Here is a 14,086-nt window from a genome sequence, read left to right as displayed (position 1 = left end):
CATTAATACACTCAGTGGAAAGCATGTTGGCACTACCGTAGAAGCAAACTACTTTGTCTTCCTTAGTTTAGCCCTTGAAGTTACATTAAACCAGTACCAAGGAAAATAAGTGATGGCTCCAAGATTGGTTGGTTTGAAAACACTAGTCAGTAACCTGATCTTAAGAATATCTGAAATCTGCTCTACAGAAAAATCCATGAATGAGTCGGTCTTTCATGATTGAAGTTACGTTTCACAGAAATATCTGCACATACTGAAGCAACAACAGGTGTACTTGTTACTCTATCTTGGCCCTACGATCATATAACACCTGGATCTTATATTTATGTCAAAAATACCATTGTAACTATTGTTAGTAGCCAAAAAAGCCTCTCCTAATAATTGAATCAGGTACACACGTACCTAAAAGCTTACTTTAACAAACTATTTGGCTGAAACAATGTCAAAGAGGATCAATATTTTTATTTAATTCTGAAGTATCCCACCTGAAGCTAATGAGTGGCCCAGATCTGGCCACTCACTACAAACCTTTCTGGAAGCCCCCGCTTGCCGTTTTTATTATTATTATTTCTCATGCAACGTACAAAGAAAGAAAAAAAAGAAACACAACATCCAGTCAAGTTTAAACCACATAAACTATTCTTCAAAATCCCCCAGACCTCTTACAGCAAACCCCTGAAGACAAAGAGTGTTCAGTGCGGATCCATTACGTTAATGGTGCATCACCGGGTCACACGTCGAGCACTCTGTTTCCACCTCTAAAAGCAGGTCAGACATTTGAAATCCCATGACAGAATGGGGAATCTCTGGATCTGCTGGAGGTGACTACCAGAGTGGAGCGAAGGAGGGGGGGCCCTGATAAGATCGCAAGGAATTTAAACACGAGTATTTTTCCCCCTTCAAAGCCTCCATCTTTCAGTCTGACAGTAACTGTAAACATCATTCCTGCACACAGCATTATGAAATGTGCTACTCTGCATTCCTTTAACACTTTTAAAAACATGCAAAAGACTCCAAAATAGTGTCAGTTTATACATTCAAAGGGCATAGCACTTGCATAAAAAGTTATAGCTTATGTGCTCTTTGTCTTTTCTCTCATTGCCTTTTCTTTCATTGGAAAAAAATATCCTGCTTGTGGTCCATTCCATTTTTGTAATTTTAACAAAAACTAGACACTGAAATACTACTACTACTTTCTCATCCAATGATGACTTTTGCAGATGTAACCCTATCAACATTGCAGTAAAGTCACCAGATTTGTGAACTCTCGGAGGCCTTTGTGGTGATATAAAAAGCTCTGAGAGATGTTGCAATAGTTTTTTTTTAAAGAGATGACCTTAAAAGCAGACCTCACTCTCCTGAGTTTGTATATAAAAATGCATACCTTGGCAGTATGCAGAGAAGGGAATGTACGCTATGTTGAACCACCTTCTACCTGCAGCATTCATCTTTCAAAGATTGTCATACTCTCAGTGGGTACATAGTCAAAAATATTCTTAAAATGAGACACATGAAGGTATTTATGTAATAAACACAAATTTTTTTAAATACAGTCCTCATTTTATTAAAAGAGGCCAAATAAAACTCACATTTTATTTACAAAAGGAGACAATAAATATCTTAATAATAGTCATAAAATTATTTTTTGCTTAGATTTGTTTAAAATAAACATAAATGTGTCATGTTGTTAGTAGCAACTCATACAAAAAGACCTGCCAGGGGTCAGGTAAATACAAACTACTGGTGAAAAAACCTGGAGTTTGTTGTTGGTGAGAAGCAAAGTGTTTTCCCTTTTTATGATTCAGACATGAAATCTGGCTGAAAGGATTCTCTGAATCCTGTCATCTCAGTATTTGAGAAGAAGCTTTAATCATCAGAAGGAGGTTTATAAAATAATCTAGGATAATGCACAGATTTCCTTTCTGTGGATGGTTGGTATGCTTTTTTTTTCCAAAAGCATTTTCAAGTGAGTGAAAGAAAAGAAGAAGAGCTGAGTTTAAGGTCAAAGTTGAGATTAACTGAACACAGACAATCAGAACAGGTAAAGATAAGCAAAAGAGGTAGAGGAAGTCATTGTCAGCCCCAAAAGGCTGGCAAGCTCTCAGTTTAGGAATAAAAGGAATCCATATCTGAAACAGTTTTAACACATGTGACGAAGAGCTAACAGAAACAGACAAAAGGGATTAACAACCTTCTCCACGTGTGTTGAAGCTGGAAGACAGTGTGGAATTACGCTGTTTTTTTTTTTTTGTTTGTACTGTTTCCTTTCAGTGTTTAAACAAGACTAAAATTACAATGGGCGTTGGACTCGTCAAAGCACGTTGCGTTTCAGCTGAATCGCAGGCTGCATGGAAATGTCATGAAGATCTCACTGGGGACTGCGAGGTTTCAGCGCATTCCAGGAGCCACAAGTGACTTTTAGGGATGAAAGACATATGGAAAGAACGTAGAGGACAAGAGACTTGTAAAATATTGCACTCAAAGCTACACAGTTATCCCGGCAGCGCGGTGTCACCTGCCGCCTCTCTCCGTTTCATCTCCATGGTGTCTAATTCCAGTGGAAAGTATGGGATCCGCGTTGTCAGGGGCAACACAAACAAAAACCGACAGGTATTCCAATAAATCTCTAGTTGGCTGATTTTTATAACATTGCGTCAGCTCCTGCTTCAGCTCCCATTGTCAAAAAGAAAGTATGCCTTCAGCTTGCAGTTCAAACGTGGCTGAGGACAGCAGCGACACGAGTTCTCTCAGAGGTCCTTGAGTTTATCCAGTATAAATAACATGACAGAAACATTAGCACAATGACATCAACCCAGGAGAATCCAAGAGTCAGGAAATATTCAGTCATCCTGAAATACAAAAATAAAACATCTTTGACTTTTTGTTCTTTTAGTTTGTCTTTCTTTACAGAAGCATAGTCTTTAAGTTGATTCTTTTAGAAGTTTGAGATTTTCAATTTCTGTCTCCTCCTGTGAGGACATCTAGTGCTTTTCCCAACGGCCCCTTCAGTTCCTCTTGGGGTTGGTTTTTAATCGCCGAGCCCTTCGTGTCCGCTTAGTTACTGTGGTGAAACGGAACTCCTCCAACGGGTCCACTCGACCCTTAGGCTGGCGCTTCATGAAGTGGACTTCCTGTTGCCTCTGCGTGGTGCGTGAGCCTTTCTTGGGCCGGCCCTTCCGGTTGAAGCCAAGGTACCATCCTTTGTACTTGGCCGACACAAGAGCCGTGTAGTTGTTTTCCAGGAATTCCTCAACAAAGACACACTCCTGCCTCCTTCCATCAGGCTGAAGAACAGAAAATGGACAACATCAATAACACAGAAACACCAAATATTTTTCAGTTATGCCTGTTTTAGCATCAGTATGTTATTAACTTTTTGAGCACAAAGTTAATCAGGTAAAGATGCTTGCTTTAATCAGGTTTTTTTATTCTTTATTTGGCATAAAATTTCCAATGTCAACAATCACGTTTGCATCTGTGACCTTATTTCTTTGCCATTTGTTGGACAAATGTATACCTCAGTTTTCTGAGGTTTTATTGGATGCACTGCCATCAAATAGAAATCTGCCAGATGGCACCAACAAAATCTTTATTTAACCTTAATTAAAATACATTTAAATTAGTTTTGACAATAAACAAAGATCCTGGTAAACATTTGGGCAAACTTTACGTAAAAAGAAAAACTTCTAAATTTCCCTGAGAGTGCAAGAGCTTGCTCACAGTCAGGTTGTTACAAAGACATATCTGTGTTTGTGGAGATCCGTTATTGATGATATATCTACATGAAACTATCAGACAATTTTAAAAAGTACAAGCTATGAACATCAGAAATGCAAACTCAAGAGGATTACAGATACAAATATTACCTGGCAGACAGCAAATTGCAATATTACATAAGAATCACTGCAGTAACAATTAGATTTTTTGCTAATGTTGTTAAGAATTTATAAATGACAGTTTAAAAGTTTATGATGGGAGGAGGAATTTAAATCAGAATATTTGCTTTACATCATAAAATTATAGCTCCACTCCATGCTTATTTGTATTGAAAACGTTTTATAATGAGTTATAAATGTGTCATAAAATCAAATATTAGTTTAATGGAATAATGTAAATTAAGTAAAGATGATAACTTTACTTTATGTCTTTTCAGGCAAAAACACTGGGTTCACAATGTCCATTATTTCAGACAATGGTTTTCATTCCAGCATATCCTGCAGTAAATGTGTAAATAAATGTAACTGTGAACACTCTGCTTATTACTATGAAAAAGCAGTATGTCCTACTTTCATTTTCTAAAAAAAAAGAAAGAAAAACTCATCCCATTTACATCTATAAAAAAAGGGAGCTAAATATACAAGCAGTCTGAGTTATTAATGGAACCGAACTATGTGTCTCTGAGAACAACAAACTTTTTCAACTATTTTTACAAATCTAAGTGGTTATTTGTGGTCACATGTAGTCATCTTGCTCTTGTGGCCACCTGGTGTGACTAAGTGATAGAAGTGCAACAAAATTCCTCTTAAGTGACCGTTAGTCTCTCGATGCATTGTGGTGATTCCAGTCAGTAATTGACTGATCGAGTGTCAAAGGAGTTGGCTGATTACGTAATGGAAGAATAGCTTTGCGTTATCAAAGGGGTTTTGTTCAGTTGTGCAAAAAACACAAAGAGAAAAACGATACGAGGTCCTACTAAATCCATCCATCCATCCATCTATCCATCCATCCATCCATCCATCCATTCATCCATCCATCCATCCATCCATCCATACATCCATCCATCCATCCATCCATCCATCCTTCCCTCCATCCATCCATAATTCAGACAGGATTAAAGGCTAAGTCTAAAATGCAGGTTCTAATATTAAGGTGTTGTCAAATTAATCTTTTGAAAATATTCCAAAATAAATAAAATCAGCCATACTCACCCTTCCAACAATTTTGCCCTTGTCGTTCATGCAAATATAATGTTCACTTTCTTTTCCTTTTATTCGAACGTGACTTCCGAATGTTTCCGTCTCCACAACAAGAAGGGCTGGAAAAGAAAAGACACAGCAGACTTAGTAAGAGTCCCTGAATTGTCTTCTAGCACAAACTTTCTTCCTGTACATTTCTTCTCGCAAGACAAAAAACACCTTTGCATGCATTGCATGTTTTTCTTAAATGTAACTTCCAAATATTGAGCGATTCAGTTAAAAATGCACAAGGGGTAATTCTTTGTTTATTTTTAAAAGTCTCTAAGATTCCAAGCATTAGTAAGAATCTACTCTTGGTAAAAATACCAAAGCTATTTTAACCAAGTAGCTTTGGCAAAAATAATGACCAGTCAGACCAACAGATCTCTGTCATGACTTGACATGGCCATAATGCACTCTAAAGATGTATCCTGACGGCTCCTTTATTCTTCCGAGCCCCCGACACCCCGCTCCTGCTCCCATCCAAAATGCTCACCCCTGCAAGGTCACCTTTGTCTGCACTCGCCCTCAGACCAGCAAAGAAATCTGCCAAACGTTTGTGGAGCAGTCATGTGCCCCTCAGGATTAGGTTTCAAGTTCCCTTTAGTTTGTGCTCACTCAATCAAAAAGTTAAGATGATCCATTTGTTTAACACACAGGGCCATTCAGTAGCGCTCAAGGGAGCAGGGGAAGAATAGTGGAAGGGAATGGGATGGGCAGAAGTAACTCCCACCCTAAAATCAAACCTTGAGAGAAAAGGTGGGAAGTAGGTGACCTCTCTGAAAAGTTTGGGAGGGGATAGCAATTCCCTCTCCTTTGGTACCACCTTGGTTTTACAATTAGATAGATTAGTTTGGCTCTCTTGAGCTGCATTTTAAAAAAAGGAAAATCCAATCCGACCGGTTCACATATTTATAGAATAGGTTTCAACCTTTTCTTTCCTCTCTTTTTGCAAATTCAATGTCTGTAACTCACCCAAGCTTGTTAGCTTAAGGTTTGGATTCTAAGCATATCAGTGAGTGTCGTTATCATAATAAAATTGTAATATTTTGGCTTTGTACTTGTATAGCACCTTATCAAGTCTAGAGGACCCCAAAGCGCTTCACACTACAATCATTCACCCATTCCGAGTTACTGAATAGTAGCCCCAGCTGCCCCAGGGCAGGTCTGACAGAAGCGAGGCTGCCTTGCACCAGCGCCACTAGACTCTCTGTCCCCCACCAGCAGGCAAGGTGGGTAAGTGTCTTGCCTAAGGACACAATGAATGTGGCGGGTGGAGTGGGGATCGAACCATCAACCCCCCAATTGTGGGGCAACCTCCTATTGCAATCGCCATTCCCCCTTTTATAAACTTTGTTGTCATCAGTACCACTAACTAAGCGTTAAATAATCACAAACTTAATCCAAACATGTGTATAAAATGATCATAAACATACACTGACAATCAGATGTGTATTTCTGTTTGTAAAATAAAACCCTTCAATTATTTGGATGATGACTTCACAATAGCTAATTTGAGAATTTTACTCAATTTGAAGTATCTTATTACATAAAAAATAATGTTGTATATAGTAATAAATATATTTTAACAAGGATAGCCAACTGTAGTTTATTCTGTTGTGTTATTTTTGAGAAGGCTGAGTTAAATAGGACATTTGTTTTTCTTTTCTTCTTTTTCCTGTTTGTTTAATCCCAATATTTTTTACTCTCTTCTTTGGATTTTTTCTGACTTTGATTTTGTGAAGTGAGTACTGATATATGTACATTAAGAAGAAAATGCAGGCAAAATAGATTTTTTAACATCCTCCGTTGGTAAGAAATTACAAATCAGAAGGAACAGCTTTAATTTTTATTTTTGAATAGCATTTTTAGTGAGAGTTTTGTTCCATTTTCCTAAGGATGTCAAGCTAAAATTAGACTTATTATTATTTGAGATAAATCTGATCAAAACGTGAGAAACAAACGCTGAGCAGACTGGATGACTGTGAGTGAAAAAGAAAATATTAATCTCTTTTCGGACTATTTTTTATGCTTTTGGTGCATTGCAACAATATGAAAAATGGTAGTTACAGCCATGTGTTGGCCTCAATAGATAGACGTCTGTCTAAAAAGTCAAACAGAAATTGTGTTTTTATTCCACTTTGCAGCCTTTTTCAATTAGACTCGTGCTTTTACATTACACTGCCCACTTTTAGAGGACAACAGACATCAGTTACAATGGACAGATCTGGAAGAGGTGTGTTTTAGTTTTTTTTAAAGTAACACATATGATATACTAGTACTTATGATGGATTATAATTCTTGTACTTCAGATGTACAAATATGAGATCTGAAGTCAAAGGTCTGCAACCAAGTTTGGTATGTCTGTTTTTTTTTTCTTGTTTTTTTTTTGTTTTGTTTTGTTTTTTTCTGGGCCTTTTGCCGCCAGACTACAATCTTTCAAAGTGAACATTACTAGTGAGTGCAAAGGAGTTCACAGGTGCCAGGTACTGCAGCTGGATGGGGAGGAGGTGGTGAGGGACGGGGAAGAGGGGGAGAGAATTGGCAAAGGCTCATGGGAAAAATTGGATCTGCTTCCACTCAAGCTCTAACAAGCAGTGAGGAAACTTCGCCTGCGCGCATCTGCAATGAACGCACTGACTCAGAGGCATTCAAGACCGGCAATTTTGGAGCTGTGAGTCAGCTGTTATGAGAAAAAAATATCTGCAGGGAAGCGCGGCACAGGCTACATCAAAGAGTGCTTTACTGACCATCCATTTAGCCATCCGCCATATTTGAACTGCAGTAATGAAAAAGCATGTGCAGAGCTAAGTGGTGAGATTTAAGGTGGATAATTCATTTCAGACCAAAATCCTCCAGCGGCATTTTTTGTGGTTGTTATGTTCAAATGCTTAGCATTTTCAAATATAAAAGATCTATCAGCTCTATTGCTTAAATAACCAAAACTCAATCTTCACCTTACAGAGACAAAGAGCCACTTTTCCTCATGAAAGAAATATCACATTCACCAAAACATTGATGGAAAAACTGAACAAAGATCAACACCTTCTGGTTGAGATATCAAGAAAAAAACAACTGATATTTTCCAGAGATGCAACTAACCAAGTTTTCTTGGTTTTATTTGAAGTCCAACCAGCCATTTTTTTCAAGGTCAGTAACAGATAAAAGACTAAATGTATGCTACATGTTCCTTTACAGAATGAGTGCTTTTGAATCCAACATAGTATGATGGCTTTATAAGATCATTAACATCTAAGCATTAAAGCAAATTTCTTTAACCAGTATCTGATTTTTTCTGTTAAACTCCCGGGGGTGAATCAAGTAGACATTGCTTATTGATAAACATATAGACTGAAAATTATGGATGATAGTTTAGATTAATTTAATAAACATTAAGAGAAACTAAGATTTTTTTTAGCATAGATCTGCCAATCACTGATCAGAGTCAATATCTGTCTGATTGATTTGGTGCATCTTTGATATTTGCCATCATAGAGATCCTCAGCAAGGTTGGTTGTTTCAGCAGATTTTCATCCATCCTCATTCACTAATGTCTGTCTTCCAAAACCAACTCCTCCTGCACTAGGCAAACAGAAAACAACCTCAGAACAATGAAGAGCAAACAGCCTAAAGGGTCGGAGTTAAGAAGAAGTTTCTAGAAGCACCAAAACTTTTATTTTAGCTGGATTTGCGATCTCAGACTAGTTAAAGTATCAAGTGAGATGCACAGAAATTCTCCCATACCATACTTGCCCCCATCATCTCCATTGGCATTGATTTTCTTCCCCAGGATCTGGACGTGTTTGCCCGTGGTCCTGCTGTAGAGCTGGTAGATCCGGACCTGCTTTCGGCTCAGGTCATCCGGGTTCCTCGTGTGGTTTTCAATGTAAAACCTGAAATCGGCAGTGCTCTGCTGCGATTCCTGCAGAAGAGGAAATATACAACGAGACCGTCAAAACACAGATGTTGATAGTAATATGTGCTGTTGGTTTTATGGGCTCTATGTCAAAAGAAAAGTGCTTTAGGGTGTAAAAACCAAGATAACAACATAGAAATTTGGAACTGCAGAGATTTATTGTTTCTCCCCTCTAAGGTGACACATTTTATATGCATTTACAAGAAGCTAACCACATTAGCACACACACAAATGGAGAGTATGTTTGAGTAAAACTCCAACAGAACAAGTGCAAAGCCTGCAGAGAAGCCTTGTTTGTGAGCACTGGGGCACAGTATATAGTCTGCCTCAGGCAGTATTGAGAAACCTGTACTTCATTTCCACAAGCAACCAAGCCACTAGCAATTATACACCTGAAGCATCCAGACCTGTTGCACTATCATCAAACAAATATCTGCCTGTAGGCCAAATAGGGTCCATAAATTAGAAAATGCAGCAGGCGGAGGACATGAGCGAGGAAGAAAGAAGCACCTTAAACCACAAAGACTCTCTTGTTGGAGATTTTTTAATCAAATTGCAAAAATCTCCCTTCTGTCTCTCACCATCTTGATGTTTCTGAGTTACCTAAGACCTGACATAAAGATGTGGAAAAATATTTGGCAGCATGCCAGAAAAGCAACTGTGACCCAACATGTGGAAGAGCGAGAGGAAACGTATACTTTCAGAAGCCCTGGCATCTCGGTTCACGCCGTGATCCCATCTCCCCAGCTGTATATGGTGTGGTAATTGCACAGTAATGGCTTTTTATGTGGCTGATCTCAGGTGGCTAATTATATACAGATTGCATACTCATAGTGCTTGTTGATTTAACTTCGGTGAATTGATGACATGTAGCAAAAACACGAGGTGAAACATTAACCTCCGGAGAACAAATCCTTTACATCAGACAGGAAACACAAACAACTTTGTCAAATCCAAATGCAAACTTGTTTAGGCTCCTGATGTCCTTCTTCCTCATTCAGATGTTTTCTTATCTCTAAAATGCCTTGTTTAAGCTTTGACATACACATTCTACTACAAATAAAGCCTCAAGAACAACCATTCTTAAAACTTATAAAACAACGTATTTGAGAGTATAATATTGATTTTGACAAATATAAAAATTGCTTGTTACAGCGACCATTGTCTTCTGTGTTTTAGCTTCTTTGAAATCACTTGGATACAAACAACAAGTGGACAGAATGTGACAACAACAGCCTCAACAAGAAAAACCCAAACTCTACCCTGCACTAAAAATTCACATTTTGCAAAGTAAAGCACTTGTTTGGACTTGGACCAAAACAATAAATCTGGATATAAATATATGTTTCCAAACAGAAAGTTGTGCTTTTCTGCTTTCTCTCAGCATGTTGGTAAAGCTACAACAGCCACAAAGGCTAGACAAATGAGGGGAGAAGGTGTCACTACTGCAACAGCCAAAGATGTTGCATTCCAATTTCGACTGAGACATGTTTCCAACTGCAAGCACTTCATGCCAAACTCTCCACAAATATGTTCAAAGCTGTTCATCAGCGTGATCTGTTGTCAAACATGAACCTCAAAGCTGAGGAGTGAAAAAAGAGTTACCACACAACAAAACATAGCTTCGCTGAGCTGCTGAGGGATTTATCCCAAATCTTCCCCTCTCTAAACAAATACAAAGGTGTGCTCAGTAGACAGTTGGATTTCATCTCAATGGAGAGGCAAGCCTAAGCACATGGCTGAGGTGAATGCTCACGACAATAGTTTTTATCACACCGTCTCCTTCCTGCAGAGATGCAGCATGAAAATGGATATTGTCTCCACATCAAAAAGTCTGGCCTCACGGAGGAAACTCAGTTGTTGCATCCATCTAAGATATGCCATGCTATCTACAGAACACACACACACACGCATGCAGGCAGGTACTGAAGCACACTCTCGTGCTGGTGATGCCCTCACTTCCAACTGTGGTTCATCTCCTATGTTTCTCTTCATAAAATCATAAACATCAGTTTGATCAAAAATATTCATGATCTACAGAAAGACACTTAAAGATCAACAATGAGAATGATCTTCTGCCCTTTTCTAATACCAAAAAATAACTAGAGTGCATATTATTTTTATCCATGATTCAGTATGTTTAAGCAATAAAAAAGTATGCTGATATCCTGTTAGAACCTAAAAATGAGTCAAATTGTGCAAGAGTTCTTGTGTTTATTTATTTTCTTTATGAGAATACCCAAATTTGAACATGCAATAAAACAATCTAGAGGAAAAAAAATTCTAGACGTAAAACGGGCAAGAATTTTATTCATCAAATATTTGCTGCGTTTTTTATTTGATACTTTGTTAAATTTGTGTTTTTATGAGTTCCACGCTATTTGTTTTATTTAATAAATTTTGTATCTTTAAAACGAGAAAAGCATGGATTTTTATTTAAAACAATCTAAAACGACACACAATGAACTGATAAATAGTTTAATACGGGAAAGGTGGGGGTAACGGGCTGCGGGTGAATCAAAGCCAACGCAGTCAATTAGCTGAGTGGATGTCTGCAAATCGTTATGGTTCAAAGTAAGACGAAACTAGTAAAAACAAGGCAACAAACGCCAAACGAGTCATCTGTTCAAACTGCAAATTTCAACCCCAGGCACCTACATGTTTACAACCCAGCTGTTGCTGTGAATTAGTGAAAAATGCTACTTGAATCCCCAACTGCAAACAAGACGTTAAATATTTACAACTTTTATAATTAAACCTATTGTAAAAGGCTCGCTTTTGTAATTTTAATGCGAAAAGAATACATTCAATCACGTTATAGATATATACTAACTTAATAAAAATTTATGTTTTTTTTTCCACATCTGTGTTGATTCTAATTTTCAGCGTTCTATATTATAGTAAACGCCCTAAAAGTAGCACATGGTCATTCTTCTATCATGACTCATATAAAAAAGCTGCACATAAACATGCAAAAAGACTATAAGAGGAGAGTAAACGTACCTGCAGCTGGAAGTAGAAAACCAGAAAGTGTAAACACCTAGGAGGAGAGAAGGGGGAGTGAATCACACGGGCAATTACATGGAAAATAAACGCAGCCTACCTGGATGACAGCAATACACAAATATGAAGTTTTTGGCGACTTCTATTGGTAAGAATGCATGGGTTTATGCAAAAAACTAAAAAAATAAAAAAGCAAAGAGAGATGTGGAGCGCTTACAGGTAGAGGAACCTCGAAGGCAGCACGGACATCTTGGCTTTCAGAAAGACGGCTCAAATACACCTGCTTCCACACACTCAGAGCCCCGGGAAAGGTTGGCGGGATCGCCTCCTTTTCTGTCTCTCTCTGGCTTTCGCTCCGCTGCGCGTCTTTTTACGCACACAACTCCGGCGGTAAGCAGGAGACTGAATCCCAATGTAAGGATATATGCAGCAGGAAAGGCACGGAGTACAACATTGGGCGCTTCCTTGTTGGGGGAGCTATCCCAAAGATTAACTTCTCAGATCAGGTCCTCGGAGTATCAAAAGTTCACCTTAAACTGGAGCCAAGCTGCGACGTCTCAAAAAATTCCCCTTACTTAACAAAATATCCTTTGAGCTTCTGCTCCTCCAGAGATCACAGACTCTTCATCTTGGTCCGTACCTGTGGGGGATTTCAACACCTTGCAAGGCACATTTTATTCTAACATTGTATGAATGTTAGAAAAAAAAAATCAAATAAAGCGGTCCTCAAAAGACAAGTCAAGCAGATAAACTTATCCAGGTGAAATTAAAATAAAAATATATATATATCGCAGTGACAGTAAAAGTTGTAGATCCCTGGAGAGGCTGATGATAGCGCAACGCTGCCTGCCTGCCTGTCAGCGGTGTTTGTGCGTCTGCGGCTGGAGATTTGGGCACAGAGAGGCTTTTTTGTTGGTGGTGGGTGGAAACATGTCAGCGGTTTGCACCTGATAGGGTAATCGCAGAGAGACCATCAGCTTTAGAGATTTTTTTTTCTCCTGGTGGGCAAAGCGCAAGGAGAGGTTATACTTTTTTTTTTTTTAAGTAGGATTTTTCTTTCTTTGCAAACTTTAAAAAAGAAGAAATTAGACCTTAACAAAGTCAACACTGTCAGCACTGCGTGATAATCTAATTTTTAAAAGATGAGTTTTAAGATACTTAATTACGCAAATTGTGTAAACTTAAAAAAAATAATTAATGGGTATGAATCTAATTCCCTTTATTTCTGACACCAGCAGTAGATTTAATTAACTTGATTGTTGAGGTACCTTTGCTCTTCCAGGAACAGAAACTTGCCCTGTATCTCTCCTCTTTAAATGAGTGTGGGTTTGTGGATTGGACCTGCTCCGCCAGACACCATTCAAATGCATTTTTTTTTCTCTCTTCAATTATGTGCCATAACTTAACCGACATTTAAATAAAAGAGAGGTGCGAATGTGTTTACGAGTGCTACAGAGCTGGCAATGTTAAAGTGAGGCTGCAATTTAAACAAAATAATAATAGAGAGAAAATCAGCTTTGTGGTTCGGTTTAATTGTCCCATTAAAACTGGATTCTCGGGATTCCTTACGCATTGACATTTAAAATGATTCTAAATGGTTACATATACTTCCCAGGCGTGGGGATGTCTTCTTCTGGTGGTTTGGTGGGAAATTAAGAGAAAAGCCCCAGCTACTGATTTAGATGATATGTTAAGAAAATACATCTCAAAAACTTGAAAAAATCAATGAATATTACAGATAAAGTCACACTGAGATGATCAAATGAATCTGAGACATTATTTATCTGTAGGTAAGTGTTATTACAGTGTCTGCAATGGACTGTAATAATCCCTGTAACACAACTAAAAACAGCTAATTTAGTCTCTCTACCCCTAGGAGGGAAGTCACAGAAAGTGCAGTAAATAGTAATTATTCAAAAGGTTATTTGAATGATGGTTGCACAAATATGAGGTTGTTAGTGTTTGATCAAATCCAGCTTACATTAGTTGCTGCTCACTCCTCACAAAGGTTTTTCTGCATATAAAAATACACCTGAGGAGTGATTTTCAGGCAGGATGATTAGAAGCAATCAGCAGAGGGTCAGAATCACTAGCCATCTCTTCAATGCATGTTTGGGACAAATTTCTCCAAACACAACTGAAGAACAGAGAGAACAACGGAAGTTATCTGAGGTGCTCACATGTGAGTCAGAGGAAGGAGAACAGGGACCCA

The 14,086-nt window shown here is 38.2% G+C and overlaps 1 protein-coding gene across 1 annotated transcript; it reads right to left on the bottom strand.

The window, feature by feature from the left end:
* Window positions 1-1,538: 1,538 nt before the first annotated feature.
* fgf24 (fibroblast growth factor 24) lies at window positions 1,539-14,086 on the bottom strand. Its single transcript, XM_044126482.1, has 5 exons — window positions 12,092-14,086; window positions 11,875-11,911; window positions 8,700-8,877; window positions 4,929-5,035; window positions 1,539-3,284 (listed from the first exon to the last, which is right to left on the bottom strand). The coding sequence occupies exons 1-5, from the start codon at window positions 12,121-12,123 to the stop codon at window positions 3,006-3,008; spliced, it is 633 nt and encodes a 210-aa protein (XP_043982417.1). The 5' UTR covers window positions 12,124-14,086; the 3' UTR covers window positions 1,539-3,005.

Source organism: Gambusia affinis, linkage group LG09 (genome assembly GCF_019740435.1).
Source record: "Gambusia affinis linkage group LG09, SWU_Gaff_1.0, whole genome shotgun sequence".
NCBI classification, from domain to species: domain Eukaryota; kingdom Metazoa; phylum Chordata; class Actinopteri; order Cyprinodontiformes; family Poeciliidae; genus Gambusia; species Gambusia affinis.
The sequence above is the reverse complement of the archived record's forward strand: the minus strand, read 5'-3'. Positions and strand labels throughout refer to the sequence as shown.

Excerpts from the sequence above, each read along its gene's own strand:
- fgf24 (XM_044126482.1), bottom strand. The coding sequence starts at position 12,123 with ATGTCCGTGCTGCCTTCGAGGTTCCTCTACCT. Across the intron at positions 8,878-11,874 it reads TTTTCTACTTCCAGCTGCAG|GAATCGCAGCAGAGCACTGC; the intron begins GTACGTTTACTC and ends CCTCTTCTGCAG. Across the intron at positions 5,036-8,699 it reads AGATGATGGGGGCAAGTATG|CCCTTCTTGTTGTGGAGACG; the intron begins GTATGGGAGAAT and ends TTTCTTTTCCAG.